Genomic DNA, 18432 nt, shown 5'->3' with positions numbered 1-18432 from the left:
GGACACCGACGCTTATTTGGCACATGGACTTTGGAGTTGGGGATGCTGCTGCTGGGAGGGACCGGTGAACCGGCATCTATTTTTTTTTTTTTTTTTTTGTGTTCTGTGACCTGCCCTTTACAACCACTTCCCTTCTCGGTTGGTTCTTGATCGAGTTTGGTCTGGTTGGGGTTGGGGTTCATATCACTGGCTCGCTGGTGGGCGGGAACTGCCCGGGTGTTGGAGGTTGGAACTTGGAATGAACCCCCGTCCTGCGCGGAAGATGGACCTCGGAACCCGGCTTAGCCGATGTCCAACGGGAATCTGTCTGGGGGATGCTCTTGAGGAGGCTGCGATGGAAAGGGATGTGGCTGCAGGCATGAGGTAAACGGAAACCATGCCATCGTCGATTGTTCGGTTGCACGGCAGTTGAGCTTGGCTGCAGCTGTTGGAGAAAATGGCATCCATTGGGGGAGATGGAAACTCTCACGAACCCGCTTTCTCCGGTGCATTAGATAACGATACTGACATTGACGCTACCAGAGTCTTGGTAAGGTATACTCACCAATAGCCCCTAGAGATCCAAGACAGCCCGGACCGCGTGTTGTTTTCAGTCACCTTCGGTTTGGGACCAGAGCTCGAGAACGTCAACCCCTTCCCGTGACCCGAACCAACCGCGCTGTTTTAAGGGAATATTACTTCTTGTTGCCTGTTCCACACGTCCTTTTCGTGGCTTGCCCATCCCTGAGGTTCCGTGGGCATATTTACGTAAATCAACCAACCAACTGGCATTCAAGTTAGCAATGCCTGGTACCGGTTCGGGCCTCTCCCGCGGGAGAGGTTTCTCGGAAAGAAACCATTGGCGTGACAACTCGGGCGAGGCGGGGATCCACGTGGGTGGACCATACAACTGTACCAACGCTTCCAAGGGTCGTCATGTGAGTTGGGGGTGGCTTCGATAGATTCAACTTCCCCGTGGGGAAGAGGCGCCAGGGGGTAAGCGGGCGTCTGGGGTCGCCAGTCGCTTTGCCAGGGCTAAGAATAGTTTAATGCGAGTGTGGTACTTGGCCCGGATTACGTATACTATTTGCTTTCGTTCCTTTTTCTTCATGCCGTCTCAGTGGGTGGGTGCACCTCTTATGCTAATAAATCGACTGTTCGTCCAGGGAGAGAACGCGGCCGATGACGGCGCGTTGACTCACACATGAGAAATTCGTGACCGTCGGGTAAGTCACCAAGGGGCCATTCGGTATAGACGCGAATCCAGGCAAGAGCGCTGAGAGGCTCCTCGTGGTCGACATAAAACTCAGTGTCGGCGCCCGAGACCAGCCCTTTGGTATCTGTCGCGGAGTCGCTGAAGAGGGCGCCGCGGAGCTTGGTATCTCGAACGTATGGAATGGGCGAGCTAGCCATGACGTCCTTCGCACAAGGCTGGATGAACTCGCGTGAGATTTGCGGAAGGGGGAAGTCTAATGGCTCGAGTCAGAACGTGGTGGCGACGAGGAGTGGGGTAGGAGGCTATCAGTTGGCTCACCAGCACACGCTTTGGAAGCGGCAATGCAAGCGGCCGGATGGGAGCTCATGATGCCAAAGATCTCATCATCGATATCTCGGAGTTTCTCGATGAGCCGAGTCGCGTGCCGGCGCCCCCTGCCACAAACCACCATGCTGAATGCACAAGAGTGGGGCACTGGACGCCCCAGACCAATCGTTAGTACAGCCAATCAGCGGCTGCTCAGTACGCTCAGCGACTGAACTTGGCCAGGCTGCACCGACAAAGAGGGAACTCGGTCAACTTTCTGTGGATACCAGCGGAGATTGACTTCGCGCTGGGGTCAGATGCCAAGGCAGCAGCCCAGAGAGCGTCGAAGCAAGGACGCACACCCGACTCCCAAATACCCCAGGCCAAGTCTACCGCGATGAGGCTGGCAATGGAAAGACAACGGGCGACAAGAGTTCTACCTGTAAGCGTGGGCAAGTTCTCAAAGGCCATGGACGCAGCACTACCAGGCAAGCACACGCGCCATCTCTATGACAAGCTGAAGCGAAGGGAGGCCTGCGTATTGGCGCAGCTCCGAACCGGAATGGCGAGACTGAACGGTTTTTTGAGCAGGATTGGGGCGGTCGAGTCAGACCTTTGTGCCTGTGGACAAGCGAGGGAATCAGTGGAACACTTTCTTTTCCGATGCGTGAGATGGACAGCTCTGAGGGAAGACATGCTGCAATGCACAGTGGCAAGACGAGGAAGCCTCTCGTTCTATCTGGGAGGGAAAGCGCCATCAGATACAAGGCATTGGTCACCAGATATGAAGGCAGTCCGGGCGACGATCAAATACGCAATGGCAACAGGAAGGCTGGAGCTGAATGAGGAGGAGAGTCTAGACCAGTCACAGTAGAAGAAGCCGACACTCAACACCACGAGCCTCAACCACGAGCCTTAACCAGCAGGTCCCGCTTTAGCTGCTGAAGATAGGACGCTGAACACTTGGAGAAAGTAGCCTCCAAGTTGATCTGCTAACAACAACCAAGGCAAGAGGTAAATGGTGCAGCGAGAAAGAGGGAAGAAGTAGGGGGCTTGTACGAGTTAAAGGCAAACCGATTTGATCCGGATGTAGTTAGCGTGCTAAGGCCCTATAGGCCCAGTGCCTCCGGGCGAAATAAATTCCATCCATCCATCCATCAGCAACTGAGCAAGGTGAGCAATGTGCTAGTGTGCTCAGTGACTGAGCAGGATGAGCATCAGTATGCTCAGTGACTGAGCAGGATGAGCAGAGTGCTCAGTATGCTCAGCGACTGAGCAAGGAGAGCAATGTGCTGAGTGTGCTCAGCGACTGAACAAGGAGAGCAATGTGCTCAGTGTGCTCAGTGACTGAGCAGACTGAGCACCCAGGAATTAGGAAGTATATAGTCACCCGTTCTGGAGAGCTCTGGGAGTTCTCCAGTTAGCAATCACAACTACAGTTCGCTACAAGCTCGGAAGCCTACTGTTGAGACAAGCCTTTGTTGTGCACCTTTTGGCTGCACCGAACCCAAGCACCCTTGAGAGATTACCTTCAACCGAAGCTGAACCCTAACAGGACAGGGTCCTGAAGTAGGTTCGTCACGCCCCCGATACTCACGGTGGACAACAAGTTGGGTTATCCAGCAGACCTGTCGGCCTCGGTACTCCCAGCGGCAAGCAAACACATTTCCGGCAAGGGCTTCGTCGACATGGACACTGACGTAGGAGCAGCGGGCACCAGGCGGCAAATTATGGATCCGCAGCCGAGACACGTTCAATTTAATACGAGTCCCTGACGAACGATGACTATATCAGCAAACCAAGTTCATAGCCTATAGGATATCCATTGGAAGGTGAAAGCGACCATACCTAGCTTGCCACCCGGGCTACCGGCAGGCGTGTTCCAGATGCCGTAGTGGTTACTAAAGAGCTCGGCGGCCTGGATGAGGACCGTGTCTGGAATGTCGTGGGAGTGAAATTCCCTGAAGATTTCGGTACTTATCGTGAGAGCTTTGGGACGGTGTCGGGCAGTTCGGGGTCTGTCAAACTGGACAGCCGGATGAAAGCTTACGCTTTTACAAGGCGGCTCGGGACTGGCCATTTTATAGGCAATCGCAAGCGGCGCTAGTCGTCGTCGGGAGGATTGTTTGATTATCTCCCACTCACGCCGTCAAGATGCAAGGTGCCGCCTGCAAGGTGAGGTGCAGCATGTAAGGCGGCAGGGATGTTGTGCGGAACTTTATTTTCCTTTTGAAGCATGAGCCGCTGTACCAATGCCACTGATTGGACCAAGGCAAGAGGTAAATGGTGCAGCGAGAAAGAGGGAAGAAGTAGGGGGCTTGTACGAGTTAAAGGCAAAACGATTTGATCCGGATGTAGTTAGCGTGCTAAGGCCCTATAGGCCCAGTGCCTCCGGGCGAAATAAATTCCATCCATCCATCTGCGTTTCGCGCTTGTACGAGTTAAAGGCAAAACGATTTGATCCGGATGTAGTTAGCGTGCTAAGGCCCTATAGGCCCAGTGCCTCCGGGCGAAATAAATTCCATCCATCCATCCAGCCACTGATTGGCTGGGTATTACTTTAGTTAGAGACCTACCACAGGGGCCACAGGGGCCACAGGCATCGGGCAACGCGGGGAAATCGAAAGACTCGGGACTGAAACGCAAGCAAAGTCTGAACGAATGACGGTAAAACCGATCAGAGGGAATGCGGGTGTGTTTTTGGTGGGGTTGAGTGGAAGGGCGAGAACATAGGGGAGAGGTGGTGGTAGGGAGGGAGGGTAGGAAGATGGGGAGAACGTTATGAGTCCTATGCTGCTGGTTTCGTTGTTGCTGCGGAGGCTGGCTAACGAGCTTTCAGAAATGAGGATAGTACGGAGTACGCTCCCTGTTTGTTTGTTAGCACAAAACTTGAAAGTAAGAGCCTACAATCTGAGTTTACAGCGCCACACAACAAGTTAGTTACTAGAGTTCTATATAAAAGTTGGTCTAAGGGACGACGGCAGTGGTCAAACCAGCTGGAACTCACCAGCCCAGGGAGAGGCACCAGCCCCGTCAGACCGAAGGAGTCTGCCAGGTTCCTGGGAGTCTGGCTGGACCGGAAGCTCAACTGGAAAGCCCACCTTGCAGCGGTGGAGAGGAAGCTGAGGACCCAGAGCTATGCCTTGTCGAGGCTAGCGGAGTCGACGTGGGGACTGGGGCTAGCCAAAGCGCGAGAAGTGTACAAAAAGTGCATCCGGTCAGCGCTGGCCTATGGCGCATCGTCGTTCCACATCCCCACGGATGTGGGAGGCGAGCCGGTAAAGAAAGGCATCACCAAGGCCCTCGGGAAGGCCCAGAACAAAAGCTTGCGGATTGTAGCGGGAGCCTACAAGCACACTCCCATCCGCAACCTCGAGACGGAGACATGGGTGCCGCCGTTGGACCTATATTCCAACAAACGGCTTGCGGACTTTGAGACCAGGCTCCAGCGAACCGACCTGGACGACGGCCAGGGTGTCAAAAAGACCGCAGGGAGCGTTATTCTTACCGCCTGTAGCAAGATACAGCAGAGGCTACGCTCGAGGAGCGGCAACAGGGGCCGGCCGCGAACCGTAGGGCTACGGGAGCCCACGGCGGTGGAGAAAGCCGCGGGTAGGATCGCGCGCTGGACGGGGGGGATCGCAGACACGGACAGGGTAGTAGAAAACGCCTGGAAAGCGAGGTGGTTAAAGGAACGGGACGGCAGGGCAATCACCAGGCCGGCGGACGACTTTGACCATCAGCAGGAGACGCTATTCCGGAACGGAACCCTAAGGAGGCACGACGGTCTCAGCAAGGCAAAGAGCTCACTGCTGATTCAAATCCGGACGGGAGCAATAGGCTTACGGGACTTCTTGTTTACACGGGGAGTCCCGGAGGTTCTGACTCCTGCCTGCGAGTGTGGCGAGGGACGAGAGACTGCCGAACACCTGGTAGTGTGGTGTTTGGCCCCACCGTTGACTAGAAGATGGGAGAGAACTGGAATTCGGACACGACGGGACTTTTACTCTGTTCTACACGGCATCAATCCCACGACTGCACGGCTCGCGAGGAGAGTTCTCGACTGGCTGATGGACTCGGGGAAGCTGCCGATGTACAACTTAGCCAGGAGGCTCGAGCTGGAAGCGGCGGCCTGAAGCGCCCCCGTTCGGAGGCTAGGAGGCCTCCTCTCTTTGTAGACGCAGACTCACCAGAACGCATCGCTCCTTGATTGTTGGTATGGGTTTTTCACCCGGCCCGGGAGGGCACGGTTTTCCTGTACACTAAATAGCAGAGGGTCCGGCACGCCCTAGGGCATAGCGGAGTATGAATAATAATAATTATATTGCTCTGGAAATATAGATCCGTCGTCCAACTCTCAGTTCACCGCTCCACACACTTCTCAACACCCCCTTTTTTTTCTCTTGGAGCCACAGACATAGTTGGAGGCCTTACCACATAACCCCAAGACGTATGCGACAAGCCGCTCCAAAGAACCCTCTTCACAATGCATGTCAATGCGGATCACAGCCTCCAGATTGATTCTCGAAACAGCATCAGTCGCTGTTGTTAGTGTCACATAAGCAAAGACCTACGGATTGTAGCGTCTCCGCCCTCAAAACCAAACCTATCGCGTTTGTGAAGATATTCTCGAAACACACTCCGTCTGTGTCATCACCTCTCGAGCGAGAATCCTTACCAAGTCTGCCGATTCGATACCTGATATGACGATATGGCTTGCTAGATTGCGTTTCAGAACCCCGCTTAGTGTCGCGGCGTGTTATATGGAAGGCAAGGTTAGATCGTTACCAAAAGCAGTAATTGATTTCCCCACAGTGAGTTCAGCATTTATTCTTCAAGGAACAGCACTCGACATTCTCTGTCCCTCCAGCCTTTCTCCTAGAACTCAATTCGTTATTGATAGAAGCTGGAACGCTACTAACGCCGCCATGGCTTCTTCCGTCTCTGCCGTCTACCCGATCCCCCCACGGCCAAACAAACGAGACCAAGGGACAATCGGTTCGGATCTCATCGTCACCTACCACTCCGACTTGGCCCAGTGCGACATCCTCCCATCTGGCTCTCGATACACGAGTGCAGGAAACTTCAAAGCCGGGACCTTCCTATCATTCATCCAACCCGCTTTTATCCAAGAGCTCTACCCGCGCCTCCTGAGTACCGAAGACGAGGAGACATCGGGACTTCCTTGATACTCTCCATGTTGAACGCCGAAGCAAAAATAGAAACCCTGGAAGAGGATTGGGAAGGGAAATGGTTCAGTATCGTCGCCCGACTTTTCCCAAACAAACTCACATTCCAAGGCGTAGGATTCAGCGGGTGGGAGACAGACGAATCGCAATCTGCACAGGTGGCACTGGCACTGCCGCGCGATGACGGCTTGACTCCGTACGCCCCATCATTTTGCACGGGAGCAGGACCTGGCTGCTAACACTTCTAAGTGTCATCCCCCGCCAGCTCGGTGGTCCCGACCAGACAGCTCCGTGGCCAAGCACTTCAGCACATGTGTCCTTTGCCCGGCCCGTCGATCTAGATACCTTCCATATCAAGCAAGGAGTCTGGCCGAGGCCGCTGGTCAAGACTTCGGTGTTCGTCAAACTCGGGTCTTACTTGCAGTCAGAGAACGACCGCCCTCCTCGCGAGGGCATACACATATGCCACGTCCTCGTTCTCTTCCCCGTCGACCAGCAACCCTGGAAGTCTCTGGCCGGGTGGATGCGAACCGCCGCGAACCCCTTTCCCAAGGGATCGTGGATCGCGTGCAGTGGTCGACTCCTGGGGGTCCTAGACCGCGACCTGATCCAAGGCCCTCGGAAAGCCGATCCCACTGTTCGAATTCTGGTGATTCTCGCCGACAGTTGGGAACTCATTCGGCAGAATTCCCCGTCAACCAACAATACACCCACGCCGAAATCATCGGACCCTGTCGGCAACTTACCAACGACACCACGATCGGCTGGCCCCGGAGCAGTCGCAAGCAGAAACCCGTTCTCTTCACTAGGCCGTGCTCAAAATCCCACTTCCTCGCCTCAGAATCCATCTTCCTCGCCGGTTGCCCCAGAAACCGCAGAACGCGAAGCGATCGAACCACCATCCAGCCCTGGAGCACAGCTAGACTCGATCACGGCCGATCCCGATCAGATGCCCACAGGTCCATCTTCAGGTTGTATCGCCGCCTACCAGACCCACGGCTCACCTAACCGTTGATCCAGATGGCGATGACTCGAACGATGGTTCGGACACAGAGGAGCTATTGGACGCTCAACTCGTCTCGAGCAGCAGTACCCCGACAAAGAAAAGGAAGGAACCAAGCTCTCCGGAACCGGCCAGAAGCAAGAGATCCACAGCGGGAAGAAAGAAGGCGCGGCTGTATGACTAGATTTTGAGATTGACCAAACAACTGCCTTTGCTTGCTTTCTCAACATTCCTCAAGCGGCCTGAAACTAATCGCACGACAGCATTGTATTGCGGCCGCAAGCTAGCTGCGCCGGCGCGTTCCTCCAGGCTTCCTTTGGCGGGCCCGCGCGCAGCGGGCACGGTCCCTCTTGTCTCCATAAAAAAAACCCAAAAAAAGGTGTCATTTCTAACCTGTACTGTCGACTTCTCACTGTAGAATTTTGGCTTTTTTCCCCTTTTCGACCTCTCGATAGCATCTCGAAGTCTGGCGTCATCTGCATTCTGCTTCGTCGAATTGGCATCTCGCAGTTGGTCTTGGCGGTGGAGGTGCACGGACCGTTGTTGCTTTCTTCTGGCCAATCAAATCGCCGGAAAAAAGCCGCTTACCCGCACTTTGGCATCAGGGCCCCTGTGACTCGCTGCTTCGCTCGTGCCTTTGTGCCTCCGTCGCGCAATCCTCGACAATCACGAACCAAGAAATCAAATTTCTGTCAAAAAGTGGCGAAAATGAGGTGTTCAGGGTCGACACCTATTATGGGTTGACTATTACTACTAGAGCGACGCAACCGCTTCTTCGTCAGCTGCTTCAGTGGCCTGCACTGATTCGGCCATGGCATCCCATTCCTGAAACCACGGCTCGTGCCTGTGGTCTTGTGTGACGAACCTACTTCAGGACCCTGTCCTGTTAGGGTTCAGCTTCGGTTGAAGGTAATCTCTCAAGGGTGCTTAGGTTCGGTGCAGCCAAAGGGTGCACAACAAAGACTTGTCTCAACAGTAGGCTTTCGAGCTTGTAGCGAACTGTAGTTGTGATTGCTAACTGGAGAACTCCCAGAGCTCTCCAGAACGGGCGACTATATACTATCTAGGCTTCCTAGGTACCGGCGTACCTTTTGCTGGGAACGTGAGGAACGGTGATCGTTCCTCTCGTTCCAACTGGATCCTGGGAACGGTAGCCGTTCCCTTCGTTCCTCTGCTGATTGGTCTGAGACCCATTCTTAATGATTGGCTGGGAACGCTTCCCGCGCGTGCCCTCATCGGGGCGTGGTACGCGACCATAACCGTGACAGGATGGCGACCGTCTTGCTCTTGACTAAGATGGTGCCGTTGGGGAGCCCGGGTATGGCGAGGTCCGCGCTATCGTCCGACTGGAGGAGGACGGCCACCGGCGGTCCGAGATGGAGAGTCACGTCACTAGTGAGGGCGATGGTGCCAAACGCGAGGTCGGGGAAGATGTCGACGGCCATGAAAGGTGCCCCGTTGACCCGTTGACGACCTTCAGCCCGACAAACTGGTTGCGAGTCACCACGACCGGCATGCCTTAGGCGTAAAAGAAGAGGCCAGGGGTCGGCAGCTGTGAGTCGTCTCCGTGGCGGAGTACGTCCCCCAGCTCTTCGACGCGCAGCCGCTTCCCCGATTCGGTGTCATGCTTAGCCACAAAGATGGAGATGTGTTTGCCGTGGGCACGAGCCCACTGGACGACGGCTGCCATGTTCAGGTCCCACCGGTCTTGGTTCAAGGGCGTGATGGCTCTCAGTCCATCTACGAAGGGGGACTTACACGACGGTGTATAGAGGCGTTGGCTCAGCCGCTGGAAGTCCTGCTCGGTCTGATCGCCATTGCGCAGGCGCCGGAGGAAGCCCCGCAGCCTTGGGCAGCCGGCCGCGCGGACCTGTTCGCGGAGGATGACGACGGCCGTGAACTGGAGGAACAGCTTGTGCGCAGCTAGGTGCCTTGCAGCCCTCTCTGATCTCTGTCCGCCGCGGTCCCTAGGCATTGGCAAGAGGAGGCTGGTCTGCAGAACGGGATCGAATTGGAAGAAGTCGCCGAAGAACAAGACCATTGGGATCCCGCCAAACGGGCGATACTGGTCTTCCCTGTACTGCCGCAGACGGTTGTCTACCGCCGCGAGCGTGAGTCCGCCCACCTGGCTGATCTCGTCGACGATCAACATGACCATATTTTTCCAACGCAGCTTCTCTTCTTCCGAAACGTTTCTTGCCACCTCGTTCTTGCCCTCGAATCCAATGTTCGTCGCCGAGTGCAGCGTCACCCCGCCGATCAGCGCCGCCGCGTTGCCGCTGGCGCCCGTTAAGAGCAGGGTGTGGAGACCATCCTTCAACCGGAACATATCGTGAAGGGAAGCCTTAGCAAGCACACCACCACCACTATCAAGCACACCGCTATTCCTGACTAAGAAAAGCGCGTGTGCCCCACTGCAGCAGTACAAGCTGAATTCTTTGACAGCTGCCAGGTGGGCCAACAGCGCAATTGAATTCTTCCCCAAAGCCATCTTCACAGCAGTGTTACTGCCACAGCATTAACTTTCCGCTTCCAATTAACGGCCTGCTGCCGCTGAACCTGTCAGGTATGCTTTCAGACCCTGATTCTAATTATCATCCGACCTTTAAGACATTCCTGAAAGAATGGAATGCTCTCCTTGCTTCCGTTACAGAGGATGACTTCAACAAGAACCTGGCCAAGTTCAGAACACCGGGCCGGCATCCAGATGCAGCTGTAGATTACGCTGTAGCAACATGGATCGAACCTTGGAAGGTTGGTAGCGTGGTCTTTGGGTGCCTATGGTGTTGTTGACGGTCGCTAACGCCCTACAGGAGAAGTTGGTCACGTTTTGGGTTAACCAAGTACCACACATGGGCCACACCACTACTCAAGCAGTGGAATCCTCCCATGCTGCGATCAAGAAATACCTTGTTTCTTCTAGGGCCGACCTCAAGAGCGTATTCGGGCGTCTAATGCTGTTCTAGCAACAACAGCGCGCCAGTTTTGATATTGAACATGCCCAAGCCACCAACAAGGTCAGGGTTGACCTAACAAGTGTTGTCTTCAGTTGGATTCGTGGGCAAGTCTCGCCGACCGCTCTGCAGCTATTAGCGAATGAAGTCAGCTCTCTTCCAGCAAACAATGGTCCCCTGACTACAAGCTGTACCTGTACAATCCAGGCCACTCACGGGCTCCCTTGTCGGCATATTCTATACCGACATCTGACTGGCGACGAGCCAGTGACCATACAGCAGATTCACAAGCATTGGTGGTTGTGGCGGCCGCAGGAACAACAGCATGTTGGCGATGATGACAGTAGAAATCCCAATGTTGAAGTGGTTGGGATTATGCCGATGCCAGACATCCCGTTGGATCCTCGTCAGGTGAAGGGCAAGGGCCGCCCTGTTGGGGCAATTGCCACTACCTCTGCTGCTTCCAGGAAGAAGGGCGCTGGCGTCAACAGCACCAAGCGGCTGCCGTCAGCATTCGAATACAACATCGAAGACGAACTAACCACGGCAGTACCGGCGCCGAAGCAGCAGCAGCAGCAGCAACAGGCCGGCGCGGCCTCAACGAAGCGATTCGGGCCAGCGCCGCCGCCGCCATCAACAGCGCCAGCAGCATTGGGATTAGGGCAGGGCCGAGCTATTGAGGGCAGCAGCAGGATAGAGCAAGTTCAGCAGGGACTTCGGGGTCGGCGCCGTGATGCCGAGTGGAGCGCCCAAACGCAGACTTCCGTTGAGGACCGCATTGAGGACTGTATTGTGGTCGCCATGACCTCGGTCAAAGGCGCCACAGCCAATTCCATGGTTACAAGTACAAAACTCGGTCTGCAGCGCCTGCGCCAGGTTGGGAGAGACTCGTACGAACCCGGCACAGCGGCACCGCGGGCCTCCAGTCGATTCATCGATGGCCTAGATGCCCTGGATCCCGACATTGAAGATGACCATGATCGGGCGCTAGCGGCAGCCGAAGTAGCTGCCCGCGAGGATCAGGAAGATGCTGTTGCTTTGGGGAATTAGCCAGCCGGCGGCAGACGCGGCTGATGCTTTGATGAATCGTTAGCATATTTCAGAACAGCAGAAATACAGCAGAATTGCGTTATCTACGATTTGTTCGGTTGATGCTGTTGTGGTTGCTGCTGGCACTGTGGCGGGCTGCGGCTGGCCTGGCAGCTGTCAAAGGAATTTAGTTTGTACTGCTGCAGTGTGACATATTCGCTTTTCCCAGTCAGGAATAGCGGTGTGCTTGATAGTGGTGGTGGTGTGCTTGCTAAGGCTTCCCATCGTGAATTGCATGAATGACGCGAGATTTGCCCGTGCCGCCCTCGCCGCCGACGTACTGGAAGTGCTGCCAGCCCCCCTCTTCCTGCAGCCGCGTGCCGCGGTCGTCAAGGAATGCTGCTGGTATCAATACCGCCAGCGACTGGAGCTTGTTTAGGGTCCAGTGCCTCGTAAGCCCAAAGGCGACATCGACGTACGTCGCATAACGGCCCAACTCGAGCTGCATGTGTCCGCCCAGACCGACTTCGTCCGCTGACCCTCCGTCTCTGTGAATGTGCCGCTGTGGGCTCCCATGACGCCCATCGTCATGCGCAGAAGACAGATTCGCTTGCCTGCCCCGGATAGTTGCCGTCACGCTGCTGTCCTTCGTCTTTCCCGTTGAACAACAACCGTGGAAGTCGTTAGCCGGCTGGATGCGAACAGCTGTCAACCCATTTCCAAGAGGATCCTGGATCGCATGCAACGGTCGCCTCCTAGGAGTTCTCGATCGAAACCTCATCCAAGGCCCTCAACTCGTCGACACAAGCGTTCGCATCCCAGTAGTTCTTCCAGACGACTGGGAGTCTATTCGACAAAGCAGTTTAGCCGCTCACAACACGACACCCATACGACCTAGCACAGTGCCCACAACACCACGCTCAACCGGTCCACGAGGAATCACAAGCTGGAACCCATTCTCCTCACCCGTTGGCGGCCAAAACTCATTGGCAAATAAAGAAAAAAACCCGGCACAGCCCCGGAAGCATCCGGATCATGAGGCAACCGAGCCACCGGCCACCCTTGAAGCACCGCCGAACTCGGCCACAACCCACGCCGAGCCAGTGCTTACAATTTCAAGCCCAGGTATGGCTTCCCTCGAGCTAGCTAACTGAGCTAACCACCAACAAGATACCGATCACACCGACGACGGTTCAAACGCAGAGCAGTTGTTGGAAGATCAACTCGCTCCGGTGGACACCACTCCAACAAGAAAGAGAAAGAAGCAAACTTCTCCGGAGCCGATCCGAAGCAAAAGGTCTACAGCGGGAAAAAAGAGGGCGCGACTGTACGATTAGACGCTAGTCTGACTGGAGAAACCACATTTCCTTACTTTCTCAGCATTCGTCAATAACCATCATGAAATGGAAAAAATGACAATTACATCGTTGACTCCGCTATGGGGCCTATCTGCAGCCGGCAAGTTCCTCCAGGCTCCTTTGGCGTGCCCGCTGCGCGCGGGCACGGTCACTCCTGTGTGGAAGCGTTTACCGCGATCCATCAAGTTTACGTACGGCGTAATACCCTTCGGTGCCCACCCAGTACGCCGCATTCCATCCCGCCTATCTGTTCCAGATTCATCGCAAAACACGAACATCTCGGCGGTAAACTGCGATATCTTACGGCACCAGTCGAGGCGAAGTGGTTCGCTGCGTTGAGAGGGCTTGCGGGCGAGTTTCTTGTTGGTCCAGCCCGCTTGTTTCAATCGCTTTCGGATCGTCGTGTGGCTAACGAATACTTGATACTCTTCGACTAGGAAGACTTGCATTTCGTCGATATATAAGTCGGGCTTCGTTTCGAGGTGCTCTTTCAACTTCTGCAGCCACAAGTGCGTTAGTTTGACAAGTCTATTCAGGGGTCGTGTCCAGAGGCGGATTCAGGGGCGCGCACATACTTCCACCACCCACGGCTCCAGCGTTACCGCATTGAAACGACTATTCGATTGCGCAAACGGTTCCCCGGATACATCGTGCCGCTGTTTCAGACGACGACAGTGCCGTATTGAACACCCAGTGGCGTAGGCGATATCAACAAGAGGCTCGCCAGCGTCAAGTATCAGGAGGATAATAGCGGGTTGGTCGGCGTTGAGGTAACGGACCATCTTAACAGCGCGCGCGCGCCCGCAGGCGGTCAAGATCAGTCAAAAAACAGAAACAACAACAAAACAGTCAAAATCAATCGCCACAGCGATGCGAATAGCCTCAATTGCGGCCTGTTGTGGCATTTGATGGCGCCGTCTACTGATTCTTACCGCCCAGGCACGCGCCCGCAAATTTTGCGTGATGCGCCAGCACAAAAAACGCGCCAAGACGGCCCTGGCGTTTGCCGCACACAGTAGCTGTGGGTGCGCGGGATGCCGCGCCGCTGAAGCCGTGCGCGGGGTTGCTGCCCAAGACACCGGCATACCGCCTGTGAGCAGAATGCTCGACATCCGCCTCTCGGCCAGGTTGTCTTTCAGGCCTCACAAGCCTCCACGAGAACCCGCGATCCGGCGAACCGCCGCAACCGTTGACATCCAACTTCGCACCCGTCCTCCCGAGGACGCACCCGATTGTCTCTCAATGGCTGCCCAGACGGTGACCGAGCTCAGAACCCATAGTCGATACACGGTGGGATGGGTTTGCGCTCTTCCCAAAGAACAGACTGCGGCGACGGCCATGCTGGATGACAGGCATCCTGATCTTCCGAAGCCGCCCAACGACGACAACACGTACACCCTGGGATCCATCGGTAAGCATAATATCGTCATAGCCTGCCTGCCCAAAGGCGAGACCGGAACAAGTTCAGCTGCCGCCGTCGCTGCGCGGATGGTCGGCACCTTTCCATCAGTCAAGGTCGGTCTCATGGTCGGCATCGGCGACGGTATTCCACCCAAGGTTCGGCTTGGCGATGTCGTGGTCAGCTCACCCGTAGGCCAGTTTCCTGGGGTGGTCCAGTGGGATTTCGGCAAGGCGATGGAAGGGGCCAAATTCGAACGGACCGGGTCGCTCAATAACCCGCCCACATCACTCCGCACAGCTTTGACGAAACTGGAGACGGAGAACGAGTTGAGCGGGTCCAAGATACCGGAGTACTTAGACGAGCTCAAAGAGAAATGGCCAAGGCTGGCACCAAAGTATCTGCGGTCCGGCTCGCTTGAGGATGTGTTATTCAGGGCGGATTACGACCACGTCAGCGAGCGCAGCTCGGATTGCGACGTCACCTTGGACAGTGATGACGAGGACGAAGAGGAAGAGAGCTGCCGGTTCTGCGATAGGGCCAAGATCGTGAAGAGGAAGCCCAGAGAAATGCGTGTGCACTATGGCCTGATTGCATCGGGTAACCAAGTGATCAAGGACGCTACCTTCCGGGGCAGGCTCAATATGGATCTTGGTGGCAGTGTTCTCTGCGTTGAAATGGAAGCGGCAGGACTGATGAACAACTTCCCGTGCCTCGTCATTCGAGGCATCTGTGCCTACGCGGACTCGCACAAGAATAAGGACTGGCAGGAGCACGCAGCGGCCGTGGCTGCGGCGTTTGCGAAGGAGCTTCTGGGATACGTACAGACAAGTGACGTCGACGGAGAGCGCCCGGTGAAGGATATACTAGCCCAGGGTCAGTAATGTTTGAGCTAAGCTTTGAGCAGTTTTTTAACAATGAATTTAGTGTCCAAGATTCAAGAAAGCGTGGCTGTGGTGACAGCGAAAATGAAAACAAAAGAAGAACTTCATACTCTTAATTGGCTCACGTCGGTTGATTATGCCGACCAGCACAACGACTTCATCCGCCGGCGACAGGAAGGAACCGGACAATGGCTATTGGACTCGGCCGAGTTCCAAGCATGGCTCAACACCGACAAGCAGACACTCTTTTGCCCCGGCATTCCCGGAGCAGGGAAGACACTCATCACGGCAATCGTGATCAATCATCTTCAGTCGAGATTTCGAGATGACCAGAGCACCGGCATCGCGTACATCTACTGCAATTTCCAGCGGCAAGACGGGCAGAAGCCCGAAGACTTGCTCGTAAGCTTGTTGAAACAGCTGGCTCAGAGACAGTCTTCGCTGCCCAGGAGCGTGGAAGATCTTCACAAGCGACATAAGAAAGACCGGACGACACCTTCATTTGACGAGATCTCGAGCACTCTCTCTCTCGTGGCTGCCACATATTCGAGAGTCTTCATTATCGTTGATGCGCTTGATGAATGCCGGATATCATTCGACCGAATAAGGCTCCTGAAAGAGATTTTCAAACTTCAAGACAATGTTGTAGCCAACGTCTTTGCTACTTCTAGGCCCAGTAAGGAGATCTCGGACTTTTTCAGCAAAGGCCTGTCTCGGACGATCACTGCGGCTGATGGAGATATCGAGAAGTATCTGGACGCCAAAATCTCGCTCCGAAATTCCGACATTATGGACAGTGAAATGCGAGATATGATCAGGAAGCGGGTCGTTGATGCCGCTGATGGGATGTGGGTTGTCCTGTTTGCTAGATGTGAGAGCATGCGTAGGCTAACGTCGGATTCAGGTTCCTCCTTGCGCAGCTCCACATAGATATGCTTTTATCTCAGTTAACAAAGGGGGATTTGAAGCGGGCCTTGCAGTCACTCGGCAAGGGAATGGAAGGATTGGAAAAAACTTACGACCAGGCCATGGAGAGAATTGAACGTCAGGGACGCGACCATGCGGACCGCGCCAAGCAAATTCTAACATGGATCGTCCACTCGAAAAGGCCTCTCTCTGTCCTGGAGCTCCAGCACGCTCTTGCTGTGCAGGCAAATACGGCGGCCCTAGATACAGATTTCATTCCAACCGCTGAGGTCATGTTGTCTCTGTGTGCTGGACTAGTTACTATCGATGAAGAAAGCAGCGTCATCCGGCTGGCTCACTACACCACCCAGGAATACTTTCAGCAATCCCAGAAACAGTGGGTTTTGGGGGCAGTGGCCGACATCGCGACAAGATGCGTCACATATCTCTCGTTCGATACGTTCCAAAACGGGTCCTGCCCAACACACGCGGAATTTGAACAGCGCCTACGATCAAACCCACTCTACAAGTATGCGGCGCAAAACTGGGGGCATTATGCTCGTGAGGCTCTGACATCGAATCAATCGGTTGCGGAGTATCAAGAGGATAGAGCCAAGGTCGAGGCGTTGATCATATCCTTCCTCGAGACCGCTCCGAAGGTCGAAGCGTCGAGCCAAGCAATGCTCTACTACGGTTTCAAGATCGAAAGGACCATGGCAGGGCTCCATCTGGCAGCGTATTTCGGGCTGGCAAATGTAACAGAGGCTCTAATCAACAATGGCCATGGTGTGGATTCGCCCGATCACACGGGCCGGACGCCGCTTTCTTGGGCTATTGCGGGAGGGAGAACGGCGGTTGTCAAACTGCTGCTCGAAAGGGGGGCTAATGTGGACTGCAGTTACCGGCTTGTAAGTGAATCCTACACAGGCTAAGGAGAGGCGAATTGATGGCTAACACTGGCCCTTTTCGCTAACGTAGTTTGTAAGTAACTTCAACTACAGTGAATAGATCTTATTATTAACAAAATGGTCAGACCCCTCTGTCGCATGCTGCGGAAATAAGGGACGAAACGATTGTTGGACTCCTTCTAGACCATCATGCTCAACAAGACTATCCGGACGGAGATGGCCAAACGCCGCTATCACGGGTTATAGCGGGACGGAGAACGGCGGCTGTCAAACTGCTGCTCGAAGGGGGGCTAATGTGGACTGCAGTTACCGGCTTGTAAGTGAATCCTACACAGGCTAAGGAGAGGCGAATTGATGGCTAACACTGGCCCTTTTCGCTGCTGTAGTCTGTAAGTGAATCCGACGCGGTTAAGGAGAGGCGAATTGATGGCTAACACTCGCCCTTTTCGCTAATGTAGCTTGTAAGTGAATCCGACCCGGGCTAACGAGAGGTGAATTGATGGCTAACACTAGCCCTTTTCGCTACTATAGAGAGTAAGTGAATCCGGCCCGGGCTGAGGAGAGGCGAATTGATGGTTAACACTAGCCTCTTTCACCAACTATAATTAGAGAGTAAGTAACTTCAACTACAGTGAATAGTTAGATCTTATTATTAACAAAATGGTCAGACCCCTCTGTCGCATGCTGCGGAAATAGGGGACGAAACGATTGTTGGACTCCTAGATTATCATGCTCAGCAAGACTGTCCGGACGGAGATGGCCAAACGCCGCTATCACGGGCTATAGCGGGAGGGAGAACGGCGGTTGTCAAACTGCTAAATTCAGTGAATTAATTTATTATATTCTATGTTTTTCTGTCGTAGCATGACACAGAAAGGGCCTGGGGGACCGCTCATTTATATAGTCATTTCTTCTCTTCTAGATCCTTCTAGGGATTTCATACACACACACACACACACACACACACACAATTTATTCCGCCCAGCGGGCCTAACCCGAAAGGGCAACTATCATGCAATTTACTAATACATAGTTATCCCAATATCAAATCCGGACGGGAGCAATAGGCCTACGGGACTTCTTGTTCACACGGGGAGTCCCGGAGGTTCTGACTCCTGCCTGCGAGTGTGGCGAGGGACGAGAGACTGCCGAACACCTAGTAGTGTGGTGTTTGGCCCCACCGTTGGCTCGAAGATGGGAGAGGACTGGAATTCGGACACGACACGGACTTTTACTCTGTTCTACACGGTATCAATCCCACGACTGCACGGCTCGAGAGGAGGATCCTCGACTGGCTGATG

General features: G+C 54.6%; 6 protein-coding genes across 6 annotated transcripts; 5 read left to right on the top strand and 1 right to left on the bottom strand.

Annotated features, from left to right (window-relative positions):
* Window positions 1-1644: 1644 nt before the first annotated feature.
* On the top strand, window positions 1645-2375 carry CHGG_05188 (uncharacterized protein; the record flags this gene model as incomplete). The annotated part of the gene is made up of 2 exons (XM_001224401.1): window positions 1645-1689; window positions 1797-2375. 2 exons carry the CDS (start codon window positions 1645-1647, stop codon window positions 2373-2375), a joined length of 624 nt encoding a protein of 207 aa, XP_001224402.1.
* A 1967-nt stretch (window positions 2376-4342) lies between these two features.
* Window positions 4343-5637, top strand: CHGG_05187 (uncharacterized protein; the record flags this gene model as incomplete). The annotated part of the gene is made up of 2 exons (XM_001224400.1): window positions 4343-4396; window positions 4486-5637. The coding sequence occupies 2 exons, from the start codon at window positions 4343-4345 to the stop codon at window positions 5635-5637; spliced, it is 1206 nt and encodes a 401-aa protein (XP_001224401.1).
* A 1061-nt stretch (window positions 5638-6698) lies between these two features.
* On the top strand, window positions 6699-7877 carry CHGG_05186 (uncharacterized protein; the record flags this gene model as incomplete). The annotated part of the gene is made up of 3 exons (XM_001224399.1): window positions 6699-6886; window positions 6940-7649; window positions 7711-7877. The coding sequence occupies 3 exons, from the start codon at window positions 6699-6701 to the stop codon at window positions 7875-7877; spliced, it is 1065 nt and encodes a 354-aa protein (XP_001224400.1).
* A 1335-nt stretch (window positions 7878-9212) lies between these two features.
* CHGG_05185 (uncharacterized protein) lies at window positions 9213-10184 on the bottom strand (the record flags this gene model as incomplete). The annotated part of the gene is made up of 3 exons (XM_001224398.1): window positions 9213-9433; window positions 9564-9660; window positions 9819-10184. 3 exons carry the CDS (start codon window positions 10182-10184, stop codon window positions 9213-9215), a joined length of 684 nt encoding a protein of 227 aa, XP_001224399.1.
* Window positions 10185-10545: 361 nt separating this feature from the next.
* On the top strand, window positions 10546-11697 carry CHGG_05184 (uncharacterized protein; the record flags this gene model as incomplete). Its single annotated transcript, XM_001224397.1, has 2 exons — window positions 10546-10632; window positions 10855-11697. 2 exons carry the CDS (start codon window positions 10546-10548, stop codon window positions 11695-11697), a joined length of 930 nt encoding a protein of 309 aa, XP_001224398.1.
* A 2300-nt stretch (window positions 11698-13997) lies between these two features.
* CHGG_05183 (uncharacterized protein) lies at window positions 13998-17917 on the top strand (the record flags this gene model as incomplete). Its single annotated transcript, XM_001224396.1, has 10 exons — window positions 13998-14445; window positions 14503-15309; window positions 15361-15719; window positions 15989-15993; window positions 16222-17131; window positions 17232-17447; window positions 17518-17520; window positions 17663-17665; window positions 17741-17743; window positions 17855-17917. The coding sequence occupies 10 exons, from the start codon at window positions 13998-14000 to the stop codon at window positions 17915-17917; spliced, it is 2817 nt and encodes a 938-aa protein (XP_001224397.1).
* Window positions 17918-18432: the final 515 nt, after the last annotated feature.

This window comes from Chaetomium globosum, genomic scaffold, assembly GCF_000143365.1.
Source record: "Chaetomium globosum CBS 148.51 scaffold_4 genomic scaffold, whole genome shotgun sequence".
Lineage (NCBI taxonomy): Eukaryota > Fungi > Ascomycota > Sordariomycetes > Sordariales > Chaetomiaceae > Chaetomium > Chaetomium globosum.
This window is presented reverse-complemented; position numbering and strand designations above follow the sequence as displayed.